The sequence below is a fragment of the Oncorhynchus kisutch genome, linkage group LG5 (genome assembly GCF_002021735.2).
Source record: "Oncorhynchus kisutch isolate 150728-3 linkage group LG5, Okis_V2, whole genome shotgun sequence".
In the NCBI taxonomy this organism is placed as follows: domain Eukaryota; kingdom Metazoa; phylum Chordata; class Actinopteri; order Salmoniformes; family Salmonidae; genus Oncorhynchus; species Oncorhynchus kisutch.
This window is the reverse complement of record NC_034178.2, coordinates 74,924,820-74,941,141: the sequence shown is the minus strand read 5'-3', so window position 1 is coordinate 74,941,141 and position 16,322 is coordinate 74,924,820. Positions and strand designations below refer to the sequence as shown.

At 50.2% G+C, this 16,322-nt stretch overlaps 1 protein-coding gene across 1 annotated transcript in view; it reads left to right on the top strand.

Annotated features, from left to right (window-relative positions):
• LOC109884123 (POC1 centriolar protein homolog A) overlaps positions 1-16,322 on the top strand; it is a 39,556-nt gene that overhangs the window by 12,475 nt on the left and 10,759 nt on the right. Inside the window, exons 6-7 of the mRNA XM_031825801.1 lie at positions 1,181-1,296; positions 3,599-3,732. Coding sequence (XP_031681661.1) covers positions 1,181-1,296; positions 3,599-3,732 — 250 coding nt within the window. The remainder of the gene's footprint in view (positions 1-1,180; positions 1,297-3,598; positions 3,733-16,322) is intronic.

Genomic DNA, 16,322 nt, shown 5'->3' with positions numbered 1-16,322 from the left:
GGCAGAATACTTTCGCAAGGCACTGTATAAAGTGTGTATGTATCTCTCTCTATCACACACACACACACACACGTTTTGACACCTACTCATTCAAGGGTTTTTCTTTATTTTTACTATTTTCTACATAGTAGAATAATAGTGAAGACATCAAAACTATGAAATAACACATATGGAATCATGTAGTAACCAAAAAGGTTTAAACAAATCAAAATATATATTTTATATTTGAGATTATTTTTAAAGTAGCCACCCTTTGTCTTGATGACATCTTTGCACACTCTTGGCATTCTCTCAACCAGCTTCATGAGGTAGTCACCTGGAATGCATTTCAATTAATAGGTGTGCTTGTTAAAAGTACATTTTTGGCATTTCTTTCCTTTTTTGAGCCAATCAGTTGTGTTGTGACAAGGTAGGGGTGGTATACAGAAGATATCCATATTTGGTAAAAGACCAAGTCCATATTATGGCAAGAACAGCTCAAATAAGCAAATAGAAACAACAGTCCATCATTACTTAAGACATGAAGGTCAGTCAATATGGAGCATTTCAATAACTTTTACAGTTTCTTCAAGTGCAGTGAATGTTTCTTCGCAAAAACCATCAGGAGCTATGATGAAACTGGCTCTCATGAGGACCGCTTCAGGAAAGAAGACCCAGAGTTCCCTCTGCTGCAGAGGATACGTTCATTAGAGTTAACTGCACCTCAGATTGCAGCCCAAATAAATGCTTCAGAGGTCAAGTAACGGACACATCTCAACATCAACTGTTCAGAGGAGACTGCATGAATCATGTCTTAATTGTTGAATTGCTGCAAAGAAACCACTACTAAAGGACACCAATAAGAAGAGACTTGCTTGGGACAACATACATGAGCAATGGACATTAGATTGGTGGAAATCTGTCCTTTGGTCTGATGAGTCCAAAATTGAGATTTTTCGACTTTTGGATTCATCCAAAAATTTCTTTGTGAGACGCAGAGTAGGTGAACGGATGATCTCCGTATGTGTGGTTCCCACCGTGAAGCATGGAGGAGGAGGTGTAATGGAATTCTTACTAGGATTAAATGTCAGGAATTGTGAAAAACTGAGTTTAAGTTTATTTGGCTAATGTGTATGTAATCTTCTGACTTCAACTGTATATGCTATGTCGATAGATTGTCTGTTTCTGTCCTGTTTTCTAGGTATGTGAACTATGCCGACTTCCATCCCAGTGGAACATGCATTGCTGCTGCTTGCACAGACAACACTGTCAAGGTCTGGGACATCAGGACCAACAAATTACTGCAGCATTACCAAGGTAAGGGTCAGAGTAATAATATGGACCACAACTTGGCAGGGTTCGAGTCAGGGAAGGGCCTCCACAACCAGAGGAATATGGACTACAGCTAGGCAGGGTTAGAGTCAGGGAAGGACCTCCAAAACCAGAGGAATATGGACCACAGCTAGGCAGGGTGAGAGTCAGGGAAGGACCTCCACAACCAGAGGAATATGGACCACAGCTAGGCAGGGTTAGAGTCAGGGAAGGACCTCCAAAACCAGAGGAATATGGACCACAGCTAGGCAGGGTGAGAGTCAGGGAAGGACCTCCACAACCAGAGGAATATGGACCACAGCTTGGCAGGGTGAGAGTCAGGGAAGGACCTCCACAACCAGAGGAATATGGACCACAGCTTGGCAGGGTGAGAGTCAGGGAAGGACCTCCACAACCAGAGGAATATGGACCACAGCTTGGCAGGGTTAGAGTCAGGGAAGGAACTCCACAACCAGAGGAATATGGACCACAGCTTGGCAGGCTTAGAGTCAGGGAAGGACCTCCACAACCAGAGGAATATGGACCACAGCTAGGCAGGGTGAGAGTCAGGGAAGGACCTCCAAAACCAGAGGAATATGGACCACAGCTTGGCAGGGTGAGAGTCAGGGAAGGACCTCCAAAACCAGAGGAATATGGACCACAGCTGGGCAGGGTGAGAGTCAGGGAAGGACCTCCACAACCAGAGGAATATGGACCACAGCTGGGCAGGGTTAGAGTCAGGGAAGGACCTCCAAAACCAGAGGAATATGGACCACAGCTTGGCAGGGTGAGAGTCAGGGAAGGACCTCCAAAACCAGAGGAATATGGACCACAGCTAGGCAAGGTTAGAGTCAGGGAAGGACCTACAAAACCAGAGGAATATGGACCACAGCTAGGCAGGGTTAGAGGCAGGGTGAGAGGCAGGGTGAGAGGCAGGGTGAGAGGCAGGGTGAGAGGCAGGGTGAGAGGCAGGGTGAGAGTCAGGGTGAGAGTCAGGGTGAGAGTCAGGGTGAGAGTCAGGGTGAGAGGCAGGGTGAGAGGCAGGGTGAGAGGCAGGGTGAGAGGCAGGGTGAGAGGCAGGGTGAGAGTCAGGGTGAGAGTCAGGGTGAGAGTCAGGGTGAGAGGCAGGGTGAGAGGCAGGGAAGGACCTCCAAAACCTGTTGAAAAGTGCACTACTTTCTTTAAACAACTTTTTCTAAAAATGGATTTGCCGAAGCACTTTGATAATACTGTAAATTTCCTAAACGAACTGCTGTTATGTAAAATGGATCACTGGAGGACCACCATTATTATTCACAGTAATTATAGACGACACAAGGGGAGACGACGCTTCCCTTTAAGGCTTTTGTCTCCACTCCCGGCCCTAGTCAGAGCAGAGAGTTGGTTTAGTCTACCCTGGAACATGGAGGATAAGGCCTAATCTATAGTGAACTACCCTGGGACATGGAGGGTAAGGCTTAATCTATAGTGAACTAGCCCTGGAACATGGAGGGTAAGGCTTAATCTGTAGTGAACTACCCTGGAACACGGAGGGTAAGGCTTAATCTTGACACGTATATGTCGTAGCCTAGTGAGACCAATATCTATCTTGTGTTATCAAGCTCTATGTTTGGCTGCATTTCAGATACATTTGAATGTTGAAGTAATGGGGGTTTTCAGTTAGAAAGACTATTCTTTTTTATAGGGGCCCTTCTTTAGGGGCCCTTCTTTAGGGGCCCTTCTTTGGGGGGCCCTTCTTTAGGGGACCTGGCTCATTTGAATTTCCTGGTTCAGCAGGAGAATTCTCTGCGTCCGAAAGAGTGATCAGGTTTTAACAACATCCGACATCTGTGTACATGTTAGCAAGGTGACGAAAACTGAAGCTGAAATTGAGATGTCTTATTAAATGAATTGGTTAGAATGTATAGAGACATAAAAAAACAACAACAACATTTAAATAAAAACTATGACACTGTTTTTGTTCCGGTGTGATAATGCGGTATCCGGTTGAATGTGTGTTTCCGGTGTGATAATGCGGTATCCGGTTGAATGTGTGTTTCTGGTGTGATAATGCGGTATCCGGTTGAATGTGTGTTTCCGGTGTGATAATGCGGTATCCGGTTGAATGTGTGTTTCCGGTGTGATAATGCGGTATCCGGTTGAATGTGTGTTTCCGGTGTGATAATGCGGTATCCGGTTGAATGTGTGTTTCCGGTGTGATAATGCGGTATCCGGTTGAATGTGTGTTTCCGGTGTGATAATGCGGTATCCGGTAGAATGTGTGTTTCCGGTGTGATAATGCGGTATCCGGTTGAATGTGTGTTTCCAGTTCACAGCGGAGTGGTGAACAGTCTATCCTTCCATCCATCTGGTAACTACCTGATAACAGCCTCTAATGACTCCACTATGAAGATACTGGACCTGCTGGAGGGACGGCTGCTCTACACACTGCACGGACACCAGGTAGACTACACACACACACACGCGGACACACACACGCGGACACACACGGACACACTGCACGGACACCAGGTAGACTACACACACACACACGGACACACACACACGCACACAAAGACACTGCACGGACACCAGGTAGACTACACACACACACACGGACACACACACACGGACACTGCACGGACACCAGGTAGACTACACACACACACACGGACACACACACACACACACACGGACACTGCACGGACACCAGGTAGACTACACACACACACACGGACACACACACACGCACACACGGACACTGCACGGACACCAGGTAGACTACACACACGGACACACACACACGCACACACGGACACCAGGTAGACTACACACACACACACGGACACACACACACGCACACACGGACACTGCACGGACACCAGGTAGACTGCACACACACGGACACACACACACGCACACACGGACACTGCACGGACACCAGGTAGACTACACACACACACACGGACACACACACACGCACACACGGACACTGCACGGACACCAGGTAGACTACACACACACACACGGACACACACACACGCACACACGGACACTGCACGGACACCAGGTAGACTACACACACACGGACACACACACACGGACACTGCACGGACACCAGGTAGACTACACACACACACACGGACACACACACACGCACACACGGACACTGCACGGACACCAGGTAGACTACACACACACACAGACTCACACTCTAGATTTTCCTTTCACTTTTTTCTACTTCAGACCTGGAAAGAAATGTGATTTATTTATGTTGGGTGAGTCTCCTCTTCATAGCTGTATGTCTGAACGATCCCTGTAAAGTAGATCTTTATAAATATCAAGGAAGCTGTCTACCCACTGCCACTGAGTCATAGTGAGAGGAGAGGAGGAAGGTCCTCTTCATACTGCTCTCTGGCTGGGAGGGGAGGAGGGGGAGGAGGGGAGGGTGAGGAGAGGAGGAAGGTCCTCTTCATACTGCTCTCTGGCTGGGAGGGGAGGAGGGGAGGGTGAGGAGAGGAGGAAGGTTCTCTTCATACTGCTCTTTGGCTGGGAGGGGAGGGGAGGAGCGTGAGGAGAGGAGGAAGGTCCTCTTCATACTGCTCTCTGGCTGGGAGGGGAGGGGGGGAGGGTGAGGAGAGGAGGAAGGTCCTCTTCATACTGCTCTCTGGCTGGGAGGGGAGGGGGGGAGGGTGAGGAGAGGAGGAAGGTCCTCTTCATACTGCTCTTTGGCTGGGAGGGGAGGAGGGGAGGGGAGGAGCGTGAGGAGAGGAGGAAGGTCCTCTTCATACTGCTCTCTGGCTGGGAGGGGAGGAGGGGAGGGTGAGGAGAGGAGGAAGGTTCTCTTCATACTGCTCTTTGGCTGGGAGGGGAGGGGAGGAGCGTGAGGAGAGGAGGAAGGTCCTCTTCATACTGCTCTCTGGCTGGGAGGGGAGGGGGGGAGGGTGAGGAGAGGAGGAAGGTCCTCTTCATACTGCTCTCTGGCTGGGAGGGGAGGGGGGGGAGGGTGAGGAGAGGAGGAAGGTCCTCTTCATACTGCTCTCTGGCTGGGAGGGGAGGAGGTGAGGAGGGTGAGGAGAGGAGGAAGGTCCTCTTCATACTGCTCTCTGGCTGGGAGGGGAGGAGGGGAGGGGGGGAGGAGGGGAAGGAGAGGAGGAAGGTTCTCTTCATACTGCTCTCTGGCTGGGAGGGGAGGAGGGGAGGGTGAGGAGAGGAGGAAGGTTCTCTTCATACTGCTCTTTGGCTGGGAGGGGAGGAGGGGAGGGGAGGAGCGTGAGGAGAGGAGGAAGGTCCTCTTCATACTGCTCTCTGGCTGGGAGGGGAGGAGGGGAGGGTGAGGAGAGGAGGAAGGTTCTCTTCATACTGCTCTTTGGCTGGGAGGGGAGGGGAGGAGCGTGAGGAGAGGAGGAAGGTCCTCTTCATACTGCTCTCTGGCTAGGAGGGGGAGGGTGAGGAGAGGAGGAAGGTTCTCTTCTGGCTGGGAGGAGGAGGGGAGGAGGGTGAGGAGAGGAGGAAGGTTCTCTTCATACTGCTCTCTGGCTGGGAGGGGGGAGGAGGAGGGGAGGAGGGTGAGGAGAGGAGGAAGGTTCTCTTCATACTGCTCTCTGGCTGGGAGGGGAGGGGAAGGGAGGAGGTGAGGGTGAGGAGAGGAGGAAGGTTCTCTTCATACTGCTCTCTGGCTGGGAGGGGAGGAGGGGAGGGGGGGAGGAGGGGAAGGAGAGGAGGAAGGTTCTCTTCATACTGCTCTCTGGCTGGGAGGGGGGGAGGAGGGAGGGGAGGAGAGGAGGAAGGTTCTCTTCATACTGCTCTTTGGCTGGGAGGGGAGGGGAGGAGCGTGAGGAGAGGAGGAAGGTCCTCTTCATACTGCTCTCTGGCTAGGAGGGGGAGGGTGAGGAGAGGAGGAAGGTTCTCTTCATACTGCTCTCTGGCTGGGAGGGGAGGAGGGGAGGGGGGAGGAGGGAGGAGGGGAAGGAGAGGAGGAAGGTTCTCTTCATACTGCTCTCTGGCTGGGAGGGGGGGGAGGAGGGAGGTGAGGAGAGGAGGAAGGTTCTCTTCATACTGCTCTTTGGCTGGGAGGGGAGGGGAGGAGCGTGAGGAGAGGAGGAAGGTCCTCTTCATACTGCTCTCTGGCTAGGAGGGGGAGGGTGAGGAGAGGAGGAAGGTTCTCTTCTGGCTGGGAGGAGGAGGGGAGGAGGGTGAGGAGAGGAGAGGAGAGGAGAGGAGGAAGGTTCTCTTCATACTGCTCTCTGGCTGGGAGGGGAGGGGAAGGGAGGAGGTGAGGGTGAGGAGAGGAGGAAGGTTCTCTTCATACTGCTCTCTGGCTGGAAGGGGAGGAGGCGAGGGGGGAGGAGGGGAAGGAGAGGAGGAAGGTTCTCTTCATACTGCTCTCTGGCTGGGAGGGGGGGAGGAGGGAGGGGAGGAGAGGAGGAAGGTTCTCTTCATACTGCTCTTTGGCTGGGAGGGGAGGGGAGGAGCGTGAGGAGAGGAGGAAGGTCCTCTTCATACTGCTCTCTGGCTAGGAGGGGGAGGGTGAGGAGAGGAGGAAGGTTCTCTTCATACTGCTCTCTGGCTGGGAGGGGAGGAGGGGAGGGGGGGGAGGAGGGGAAGGAGAGGAGGAAGGTTCTCTTCATACTGCTCTCTGGCTGGGAGGGGGGGAGGAGGGAGGTGAGGAGAGGAGGAAGGTTCTCTTCATACTGCTCTTTGGCTGGGAGGGGAGGGGAGGAGCGTGAGGAGAGGAGGAAGGTCCTCTTCATACTGCTCTCTGGCTAGGAGGGGGAGGGTGAGGAGAGGAGGAAGGTTCTCTTCTGGCTGGGAGGAGGAGGGGAGGAGGGTGAGGAGAGGAGAGGAGAGGAGAGGAGAGGAGGAAGGTTCTCTTCATACTGCTCTCTGGCTGGGAGGGGAGGGGAAGGGAGGAGGTGAGGGTGAGGAGAGGAGGAAGGTTCTCTTCATACTGCTCTCTGGCTGGGAGGGGAGGAGGGGAGGGGGGGAGGAGGGGAAGGAGAGGAGGAAGGTTCTCTTCATACTGCTCTCTGGCTGGGAGGGGGGAGGAGGGAGGGGAGGAGAGGAGGAAGGTTCTCTTCATACTGCTCTCTGGCTGGGAGGGGGGAGGGGGAAGGTTCTCTTCATACTGCTCTCTGGCTGGGAGGGGGAAGGGAGGAGGGGATGGTGAGGAGAGGAGGAAGGTTCTCTTCATACTGCTCTCTGGCTGGGAGGGGGGGAGGAGGGAGGGGAGGAGAGGAGGAAGGTTCTCTTCATACTGCTCTCTGGCTGGGAGGGGAGGGGAAGGGAGGAGGGTGAGCAGAGGGGAGGAGAGGAGGAAGGTTCTCTTCATACTGCTCTCTGGCTGGGAGGGGAGGGGAAGGGAGGAGGGTGAGCAGAGGAGAGGAGAGGAGGAAGGTTCTCTTCATACTGCTCTCTGGCTGGGAGGGGGGGAGGAGGGAGGGGAGGAGAGGAGGAAGGTTCTCTTCATACTGCTCTCTGCCTGGGAAGGGAGGAGGGTGAGGAGAGGAGGGGAGGGGAGGAGAGGAGGAAGGTTCTCTTTATACTGCTCTCTGGCTGGGAGGGGGAGGGGAGAGGAGGAGGGGGGGGGAGATTCTCTTCATACTGCTCTCTGGCTGGGAGGGGAAGGGGGAGGAGAGGAGAGGAGAGGAGAGGAGGGGAAGGGGGGGGGTAAGGAGAGGAAGACGGTTCTCTTCATACTGCTCTCTGGCTGGGAGGGGAGGGGAGGGGAGGGGAAGAGGGGAGGGGAGGAAGGTTCTCTTCATACTGCTCTCTGGCTGGGAGGGGAAGGGGGAGGCGAGGAGAGGAGGACGGTTCTCTTCATACTGCTCTCTGGCTGGGAGGGGAGGGGAGGGGAAGAGGGGAGGGGAGGAAGGTTCTCTTCATACTGCTCTCTGGCTGGGAGGGGAAGGGGGGAGGCGAGGAGAGGAGGACGGTTCTCTTCATACTGCTCTCTGGCTGGGAGGGGAGGGGAGGGGAAGAGGGGAGGGGAGGAAGGTTCTCTTCATACTGCTCTCTGGCTGGGAGGGGAAGGGGGAGGCGAGGAGAGGAGGACGGTTCTCTTCATACTGCTCTCTGGCTGGGAGGGGAGGGGAGGGGAAGAGGGGAGGGGAGGAAGGTTCTCTTCATACTGCTCTCTGGCTGGGAGGGGAAGGGGGAGGCGAGGAGAGGAGGACGGTTCTCTTCATACTGCTCTCTGGCTGGGAGGGGAGGGGAGGGGGGGAGGGGAGGAAGGTTCTCTTCATACTGCTCTCTGGCTGGGAGGGGAAGGGGGAGGCGAGGAGAGGAGGACGGTTCTCTTCATACTGCTCTCTGGCTGGGAGGGGAGGGGAGGTGAAGAGAGGAGAGGGGAGGAAGGTTCTCTTTCTCTGTTATCTCTCTTTCTCTCTCGCTCTCTCAATTCAATCCAATTCAATTTGTTTTATTGGCATGACGTAACAATGTACATTTTGCCAAAGCTTACTTTTGATATTTACAATATGAAAAATAATGAGAATCAAAATTGTCAACGGGACAACAGTAAGAACAATAACAACAATAACAACAACAACCAAGGGTCAAAATAACCATACATTCAATAAGCATACAGTGGAGTACAGGTTGATTGGTCTGTCAGACACTGTCCCTCAATTTATGGCAGGCAGCAATGTAGTGCGCTGCCAACCCACAGCTCTCTGCGTCCTCCCCCAACAACAATCGTCTCTCTGTCTCTGTTATGTCTCTCATCTCTCAATTCAATTTAAGGGCTTTATTGGGTAACCTATGTTAACATTTCCCAAAGCAAGTGATGTAGATAATAAACAAAAGTGAAATAAACAATAAAAATGAACAGTAAACATTACACTCACAGAGGTTCCAAAAGAATAAAGACATTTAAAATGACACAAATTATATATTCAGTGTTATAAAGATATGCAAATGGTTAAAGTACAAAAGGGAAAATAAATAAGCATAAATATGGGTTGTATTTACAATGGTGTTTGTTCTTCACTGGTTGCCCTTTTCTTGTGACAACAGGTCACAAATCATGTTGCTGTGATGGCACAGTGTGTTATTTCACCCAGTAGATATGGGAGTTTTCGAATTCTTTGTGGATCTGTGTAATCTGAGGGAAATATGTGTCTCTAATATGGTCATACATTTGGCAGGAGGTTAGGAAGTGCAGCTCAGTTTCCACTTCATTTTGTGGGCCGTGTGCACATAGCCTGTCTTCTCTTGAGAGCCAGGTCTGCCAATAGCAAGGATATGCTCACTGAGTCTGTAAATAGTCAACGTTTTCCTTAAATTTGGGTCAGTCACGGTGGTGAGGTATTCTGCTGCTGTGTACTCTCTGTTTAGGGCCATGTAGCATTCTACTAGGGTGCTGCAGACTGTTCTAGTATATATATATATCCACTTCATCTGACCACTTTTTTATTGACTGAGTTACTGGTGCTTCCTGCTTTAATTATTTTTTTGTAAGCAGGAATCAGGTGGATAGGATTCATCCCCCTTGGCATTTTTCCTATTTTGTTGCATTACAACCTGTAATTTAAATGGATTTGAAATTAGATTTCATGTAATTAACATAGTAAATAGTCCAAATTGGTGAAGTGAAATGAAAAAAAAAAACTACTTGTTTCAAAAATGTAAAATAACAAAACAATTATGGAATGTGATGCATGCTCACCCCTTTGGAATGAAGTCCTAAATAAGCATGCGGCACCACCAAGCAAGCGGCACCATGAAGACCAAGGAGCTCTCCAAACAGGTCAGGGACAAAGTTGTGGAGAAGTACAGATCAGGGTTGGGTTAGAAAAAAATATCAGAAACGTTGTGCATCCCACAGAGCACCATTAAATCCATTATTAAAAAATGGAAAGAATATGGCACCACAACAAACCTGACAAGAGAGGGCCGCCCACCAAAACTCACGGACCAGGCAAGGAGGACATTAATCAGAGAGGCAACAAAGAGACCAAAGATAACCCTGAAGGAGCTGCAAAGCTCCACAGCGGAGATTGGAGTATCTGTCCATAGGACCACTTTAAGCCGTACACTCCACAGAGCGGGGCTTTACGGAAGAGTGGCCTGAAAAAAGCCATTGCTTAAAGACAAAAATAAGCAAACAAGTTTGGTGTTCGCCAAAAGGCATGTGGGAGACTCCCCAAACATATTGAAGAATGTACTCTGGTCAGATGAGACTAAAATTGAGCTGTTTGGCCATCAAGGAAAATGCTATGTCTGGCGCAAACCCAACACCTCTCATCACCCCGAGAACACCATCCCCACAATGAGGCATGGTGGTGGCAGATGTTTTTCATTGGCAGGGTCATGCTGTGGGAAACTGGTCAGAATTGAAGGAATGATGGATGGAGCTAAATACGAGGATATTCTTGAGGGAAACCTGTTTCAGTCTTCCAGAGATTTGAGACTGTGACGGAGGTTCACCTTCCAGCAGGACAATGACCCTAAGCATACTGCTAAAGCAACACTCTAGGGGTTTAAGGGGAAGCATTTGAATGTCTTGGAATGGCCTAGTCAAAGCCCAGACCTCAATCCAATTGAGAATCTGTGGTATAACTTAAAGATTGCTGTACACCAGCGGAACCTATCCAACTTGAAGGAGCTGGAACAGTTTTGCCTTGAAGAATGGGCAAAAATCCCAGTGGCCAGATATGCCAAGCTTATAGAGACATACCAAGATACTTGTAGTTGTAATTGCTGCATAAGGTGTCTCTACAAAGTATTGACTTTGGGGGGTGAATAGTTATGCACGCTCAAGTTTTCTGTTATTTTGCCTTATTTCTTGTTTGTTTCACAAAAGCGCATATTTAGCATCTTCAAAGTGTTGGACATGTGTAAATCAAATGATACAAATTCCAGGTTGTATAGGGAAAATGCCAAGGGGGTGAATACTTTCGCAAGCCATTGGATGTCTGTTATCTTTGTCTGTTATCTCTCTCTCTCTCTCTCTCTGTCTGTCTGTCTGTCTCTGTCTCTGTCTCTCTCTCTCTCTTATGTCTGTTATCTCTCTGTTATGTCTTATCTCTCTCTCTCGCTCTCTGTTATGTCTGTTATCTCTCTGTTATGTCTTATCTCTCTCGCTCTCTCTCTGTTATGTCTGTTATCTCTCTGTTATGTCTTTCTCTGTCTCTCTCTTTCTTTCTCTCTCTCTCTGTTATGTCTGTTATCTGTCAATTCAATTCAAGGGGATTTATTGGCATGGGAAACATGTGTTAACATTGCCAAAGCAAGTGAGGTAGATAATATACAAAAGTGAAATAAACAATAAAATGAACATTAAACATTACACATACAGAAGTTTCAAAACAAAGACACTACAAATGTCATAATATATATATACAGTGTTGTAACAATGTACAAATGGTTAAAGTACACAAGGGAAAATAAATAAGCATAAATATGGGTTGTATTTACAATGGTGTTTGTTCTTCACTGGTTGCCCTTTTCTTGTGGCAACAGGTCACAAATCTTACTGCTGTGATGGCACACTGTGGAATTTCACCCAGTAGATATGGGAGTTTATCAAAATTGGATTTGTTTTTGAATTCTTTGTGGATCTGTGTAATCTGAGGGAAATATGTCTCTCTAATATGCTCATACATTGGGCAGGAGGTTAGGAAGTGCAGCTCAGTTTCCACCTCATTTTGTGGACAGTGAGCGCATAGCCTGTCTTCTCTTGAGAGCCATGTCTTCCTACGGCGGCCTTTCTCAATAGCAAGGCTATGCTCACTGAGTCTGTACATAGTCAAAGCTTTCCTTAAGTTTGGGTCAGTCACAGTGGTCAGGTATTCGGAAATTAGGGGACTTTTCTCCAGGTTAATCTCTCTGTAGGTGATGGCTTTGTTATGGAAGGTTTGGGAATTGCTTCCTTTTAGGTGGTTGTAGAATTTAACGGCTCTTTTCTGGATTTTGATAATTAGTGGGTATCGGCCTAATTCTGCTCTGCATTAATTATTTGGTGTTCTACGTTGTACACGGAGGATATTCTTGCAGAATTCTGCATGCAGAGTCTCAATTTGGTGTTTGTCCCATTTTGTGAAGTCTTGGTTGGTGAGCGGACCCCAGACCTCACAACCATAAAGGGCAATGGGCTCTATGACTGATTCAAGTATTTTTTGCTAGATCCTAATTGGTATGTTGAATTTTATGTTCCTTTTGATGGCATAGAATGCCCTTCTTGCCTTGTCTCTCAGATCGTTCACAGCTCTGTGGAAGTTACCTGTGGTGCTGATGTTTAGGCCAAGGTATGTATAGTGTTTTGTGTGCTCTAGGGCAACAGTGTCTAGATGGAATTTGTATTTGTGGTCCTGGTGACTGGACCTTTTTTGGAACACCATTATTTTGGTCTTACTGAGATTTACTGTCAGGGCCCAGGTCTGACAGAATCTGTGCAGAAGATCTAGGTGCTGCTGTAGGCCCTCCTTGGTTGGTGACAGAAGCACCACATTATCAGCAAACAGCAGACATTTGACTTGGGATTCTAGTAGGGTGAGGCCGGGTGCTGCGGACGTTTCTAGTGCCCGTGCCAATTCGTTGATATATATGTTGAAGAGGGTGGGGCTTAAGCTGCCTCCCTGTCTCACCCCACGGCCCTGTGGAAAGAAATTTGTGTGTTTTTGGCCAATTTTAACCGCACACTTGTTGTTTGATAACATGGATTTTATAACGTTGTATGTTTTACCCCCAACACCACTTTCCATCAGTTTGTATAGCAGACCCTCATGACAAATTGAGTCAAAGGCTTTTTTGAAATCAACAAAGCATGAGAAGACTTTGCCTTTGTTTTGGTTTGTTTGGTTGTCAATTAGGGTGTGCAGGGTGAATACATGTCTGTTGTACGGTAATTTGGTAAAAAGCCAATTTGACATTTGCTCAGTACATTGTTTTCATTGAGGAAATGTACAAGTCTGCTGTTAATGATAATACAGAGGATTTTCCCAAGGTTACTGTTGACGCTCTCTCTGTAAGCTCTCTTTCTCTCTCTCCTCTCTCTCTCTCTCTCTCCTCTCTCTCTCTCTCTCTCTCTCTCTCTCTGTTATGTCTGTTATCTCTCTCTCCCTCTCTCTCTCTCTCTCTCTCTCTCTCTGTTATGTCTGTTATCTCTCTCTCCTCTCTCTCTCTCTCTCTCTCTCTCTCTGTTATGTCTGTTATCTCTCTCTGTCTCTCTCTTTCTCTCTCTCTCTCTGTTATGTCTGTTATCTCTCTCTGTCTCTCTCTTTCTCTCTCTCTCTCTGTTATGTCTGTTATGTCTCTCTCTTTCTCTCTCTCTCTCTGTTATGTCTGTTATGTCTCTCTCTGTCTCTCTTCTCTCTCTTGTTTTGTCTGTTATCTCTCTTTTCTCTGTCTCTTTCTACTCTCTTTCACATATGTTATTTTTCTCTCCTTCTCTTCCTCTTTATAATTCTTCTCTTCTCCCTTTAGAATGCATTTGAATGGAAGTTGTTGTATGAGCCTCAAAGAGAAGTGTTTTTATTTTAGCAGTAGGTTGGAAGAGGCACTCCTTTGTGCTGGGGAAGTAGGTGGTGTTTGTCATGATGACTTCTCACCTTCAATATCTGTCTCTGTCAACCCACATGGTGTATTCTGATGCTGTGGTGTGTGTTCCCCCTTTTAAATTATTTTGTATTTTTTATTTAACTAGGCAAGTCAGTTAAGAACAAATTCTTATTTACAATGACGGCATACCCCGGCCAAACCCCTCCCATATCCCGGGTGACCAGGAGGGGGCTGGTGTCTCGTAACCAGAGGAAGAGCTGGTTGGGTCTCGTAAACCAGGAGGAGCTGGTTGGGTCTCGTAACCAGGAGGAGCTGGTTGGGGTCTCGTAACCAGGGAGAGGCTGGTGGGTCTCGTAACCAGGAGGAGCTGTTTGGTCTCGTACCAGGAGAGGCTGGTTGGTCTCGTTAACCAGGAGAGGCTGGTTGGGTCTCGTACCAGGAGAGGCTGGTGTCTCGTAACCAGGAGAGGCTGGGTGTCTCGTAACCAGGAGAGGCTGGTGTCTCGTAACCAGGAGAGGCTGGTGTCTCGTAACCAGGAGAGGCTGGTGTCTTCGTAACCAGGAGAGGCTGGTGTCTCGTAACCAGGAGAGGCTGGTGTCTCGTAACCAGGAGAGGCTGTGTCTCGTAACCAGGAGAGGCTGGTGTCTCGTAACCAGGAGAGGCTGGTGTCCTCGTAACCAGGAGAGGCTGGTGTCTCGTAACCAGGAGAGGGCTCGGGTGTCTCGTAACCAGGAGGAGCTGGTTGGGTGTCTCGTAACCAGGAGGAGCTGGTTGGGTGTCTCGTAACCAGGAGGAGCTGGTTGGGTGTCTCGTAACCAGGAGGAGCTGGTTGGGTGTCTCGTAACCAGGAGGAGCTGGTTGGGTGTCTCGTAACCAGGAGGAGCTGGTTGGGTGTCTCGTAACCAGGAGGACTGGCTGGGTTCTCGTAACCAGGAGGACTGGTTGGGTGTCTCGTAACCAGGAGGAGCTGGTTGGGTGTCTCGTACCAGGAGGAGCTGGTTGGGTGTCTCGTAACCAGGAGGAGCTGGTTGGGGTGTCTCGTAACCAGGAGGAGCTGGTTTGAGTGTCTCGTAAACCAGGAGGAGCTGGTTGAGTGTCTCGTAACCAGGAGGAGCTGGTTGGGTCTCATAACCAAGAGGTTGGGTGTCTCGTAAACCAGGAGGAGCTGGTTGGGTCTCGTAACCAGGAGGAGCTGGTTGGGTCTCGTAACCAGGAGAGGCTGGTGTCTCGTAACCAGGAGAGGCCTGGTGTCTCGTAACCAGGAGGAGCTGGTTGGGTCTCGTAACCAGGAGGAGCTGGTTGGGTCTCGTAACCAGTGAGAGGCTGGTGTCTCGTAACCAGGAGAGGCTGGTGTCTCGTAACCAGGAGGAGCTGGTTGGGTCTCGTAACCAGGAGAGGCTGGTGTCTCGTAACCAGGAGAGGCTGGTGTCTCGTAACCAGGAGGGGCTGGTGTCTCGTAACCAGGAGGAGCTGGTTTGGGTGTCTCGTAACCAGGAGGAGCTGGTTGGGTGTCTCGTAACCAGGAGGAGCTGGTTGAGTGTCTCGTAACCAGGAGGAGCTGGTTGGGTGTCTCGTAACCAGGAGGAGCTGGTTGAGTGTCTCGTAACCAGGAGGAGCTGGTTGAGTGTCTCGTAACCAGGAGGAGCTGGTTGGGTCTCATAACCAAGAGGTTGGGTGTCTCGTAAACCAGGAGGAGCTGGTTGGGTCTCGTAACCAGGAGGAGCTGGTGTCTCGTAACCAGGAGAGGCTGGTGTCTCGTAACCAGGAGAGGCTGGTGTCTCGTAACCAGGAGGAGCTGGTTGGGTCTCGTAACCAGGAGAGGCTGGTGTCTCGTAACAGGAGAGGCTGGTGTCTCGTAACCAGGAGAGGCTGGTGTCTCGTAACCAGGAGAGGCTGGTGTCTCGTAACCAGGAGAGGCTGGTGTCTCGTAACCAGGAGAGGCTGGTGTCTCGTAACCAGGAGAGGCTGGTGTCTCGTACCAGGAGAGGCTGGTGTCTCGTAACCAGGAGAGGCTGGTGTCTCGTAACCAGGAGAGGCTGGTGTCTCATAACCAGAGGAGCTGGTTGGGTGTCTCGTAACCAGGAGGAGCTGGTTGGGTGTCTCGTAACCAGGAGGGGCTGGTGTCTCGTAACCAGGAGGGGCTGGTGTCTCGTAACCAGGAGGAGCTGGTTGGGTGTCTCGTAACCAGGAGGAGCTGGTTGGGTGTCTCGTAACCAGGAGGAGCTGGTTGAGTGTCTCGTAACCAGGAGGAGCTGGTTGGGTGTCTCGTAACCAGGAGGAGCTGGTTGGGTGTCTCGTAACCAGGAGGAGCTGGTTGAGTGTCTCGTACCAGGAGGAGCTGGTTGGGTGTCTCGTAACCAGGAGGAGCTGGTTGGGTGTCTCGTACCAGGAGGAGCTGGTTGGGTGTCTCGTAACTAGGAGGAGCTGGTTGGGTGTCTCGTAACCAGGAGGAGCTGGTTGGTGTCTCGTAACCAGGAGGAGCTGGTTGAGTGTCTCGTAACCAGGAGGAGCTGGTTGAGTGTCTCGTAACCAGGAGGAGCTGGTTGGGTCTC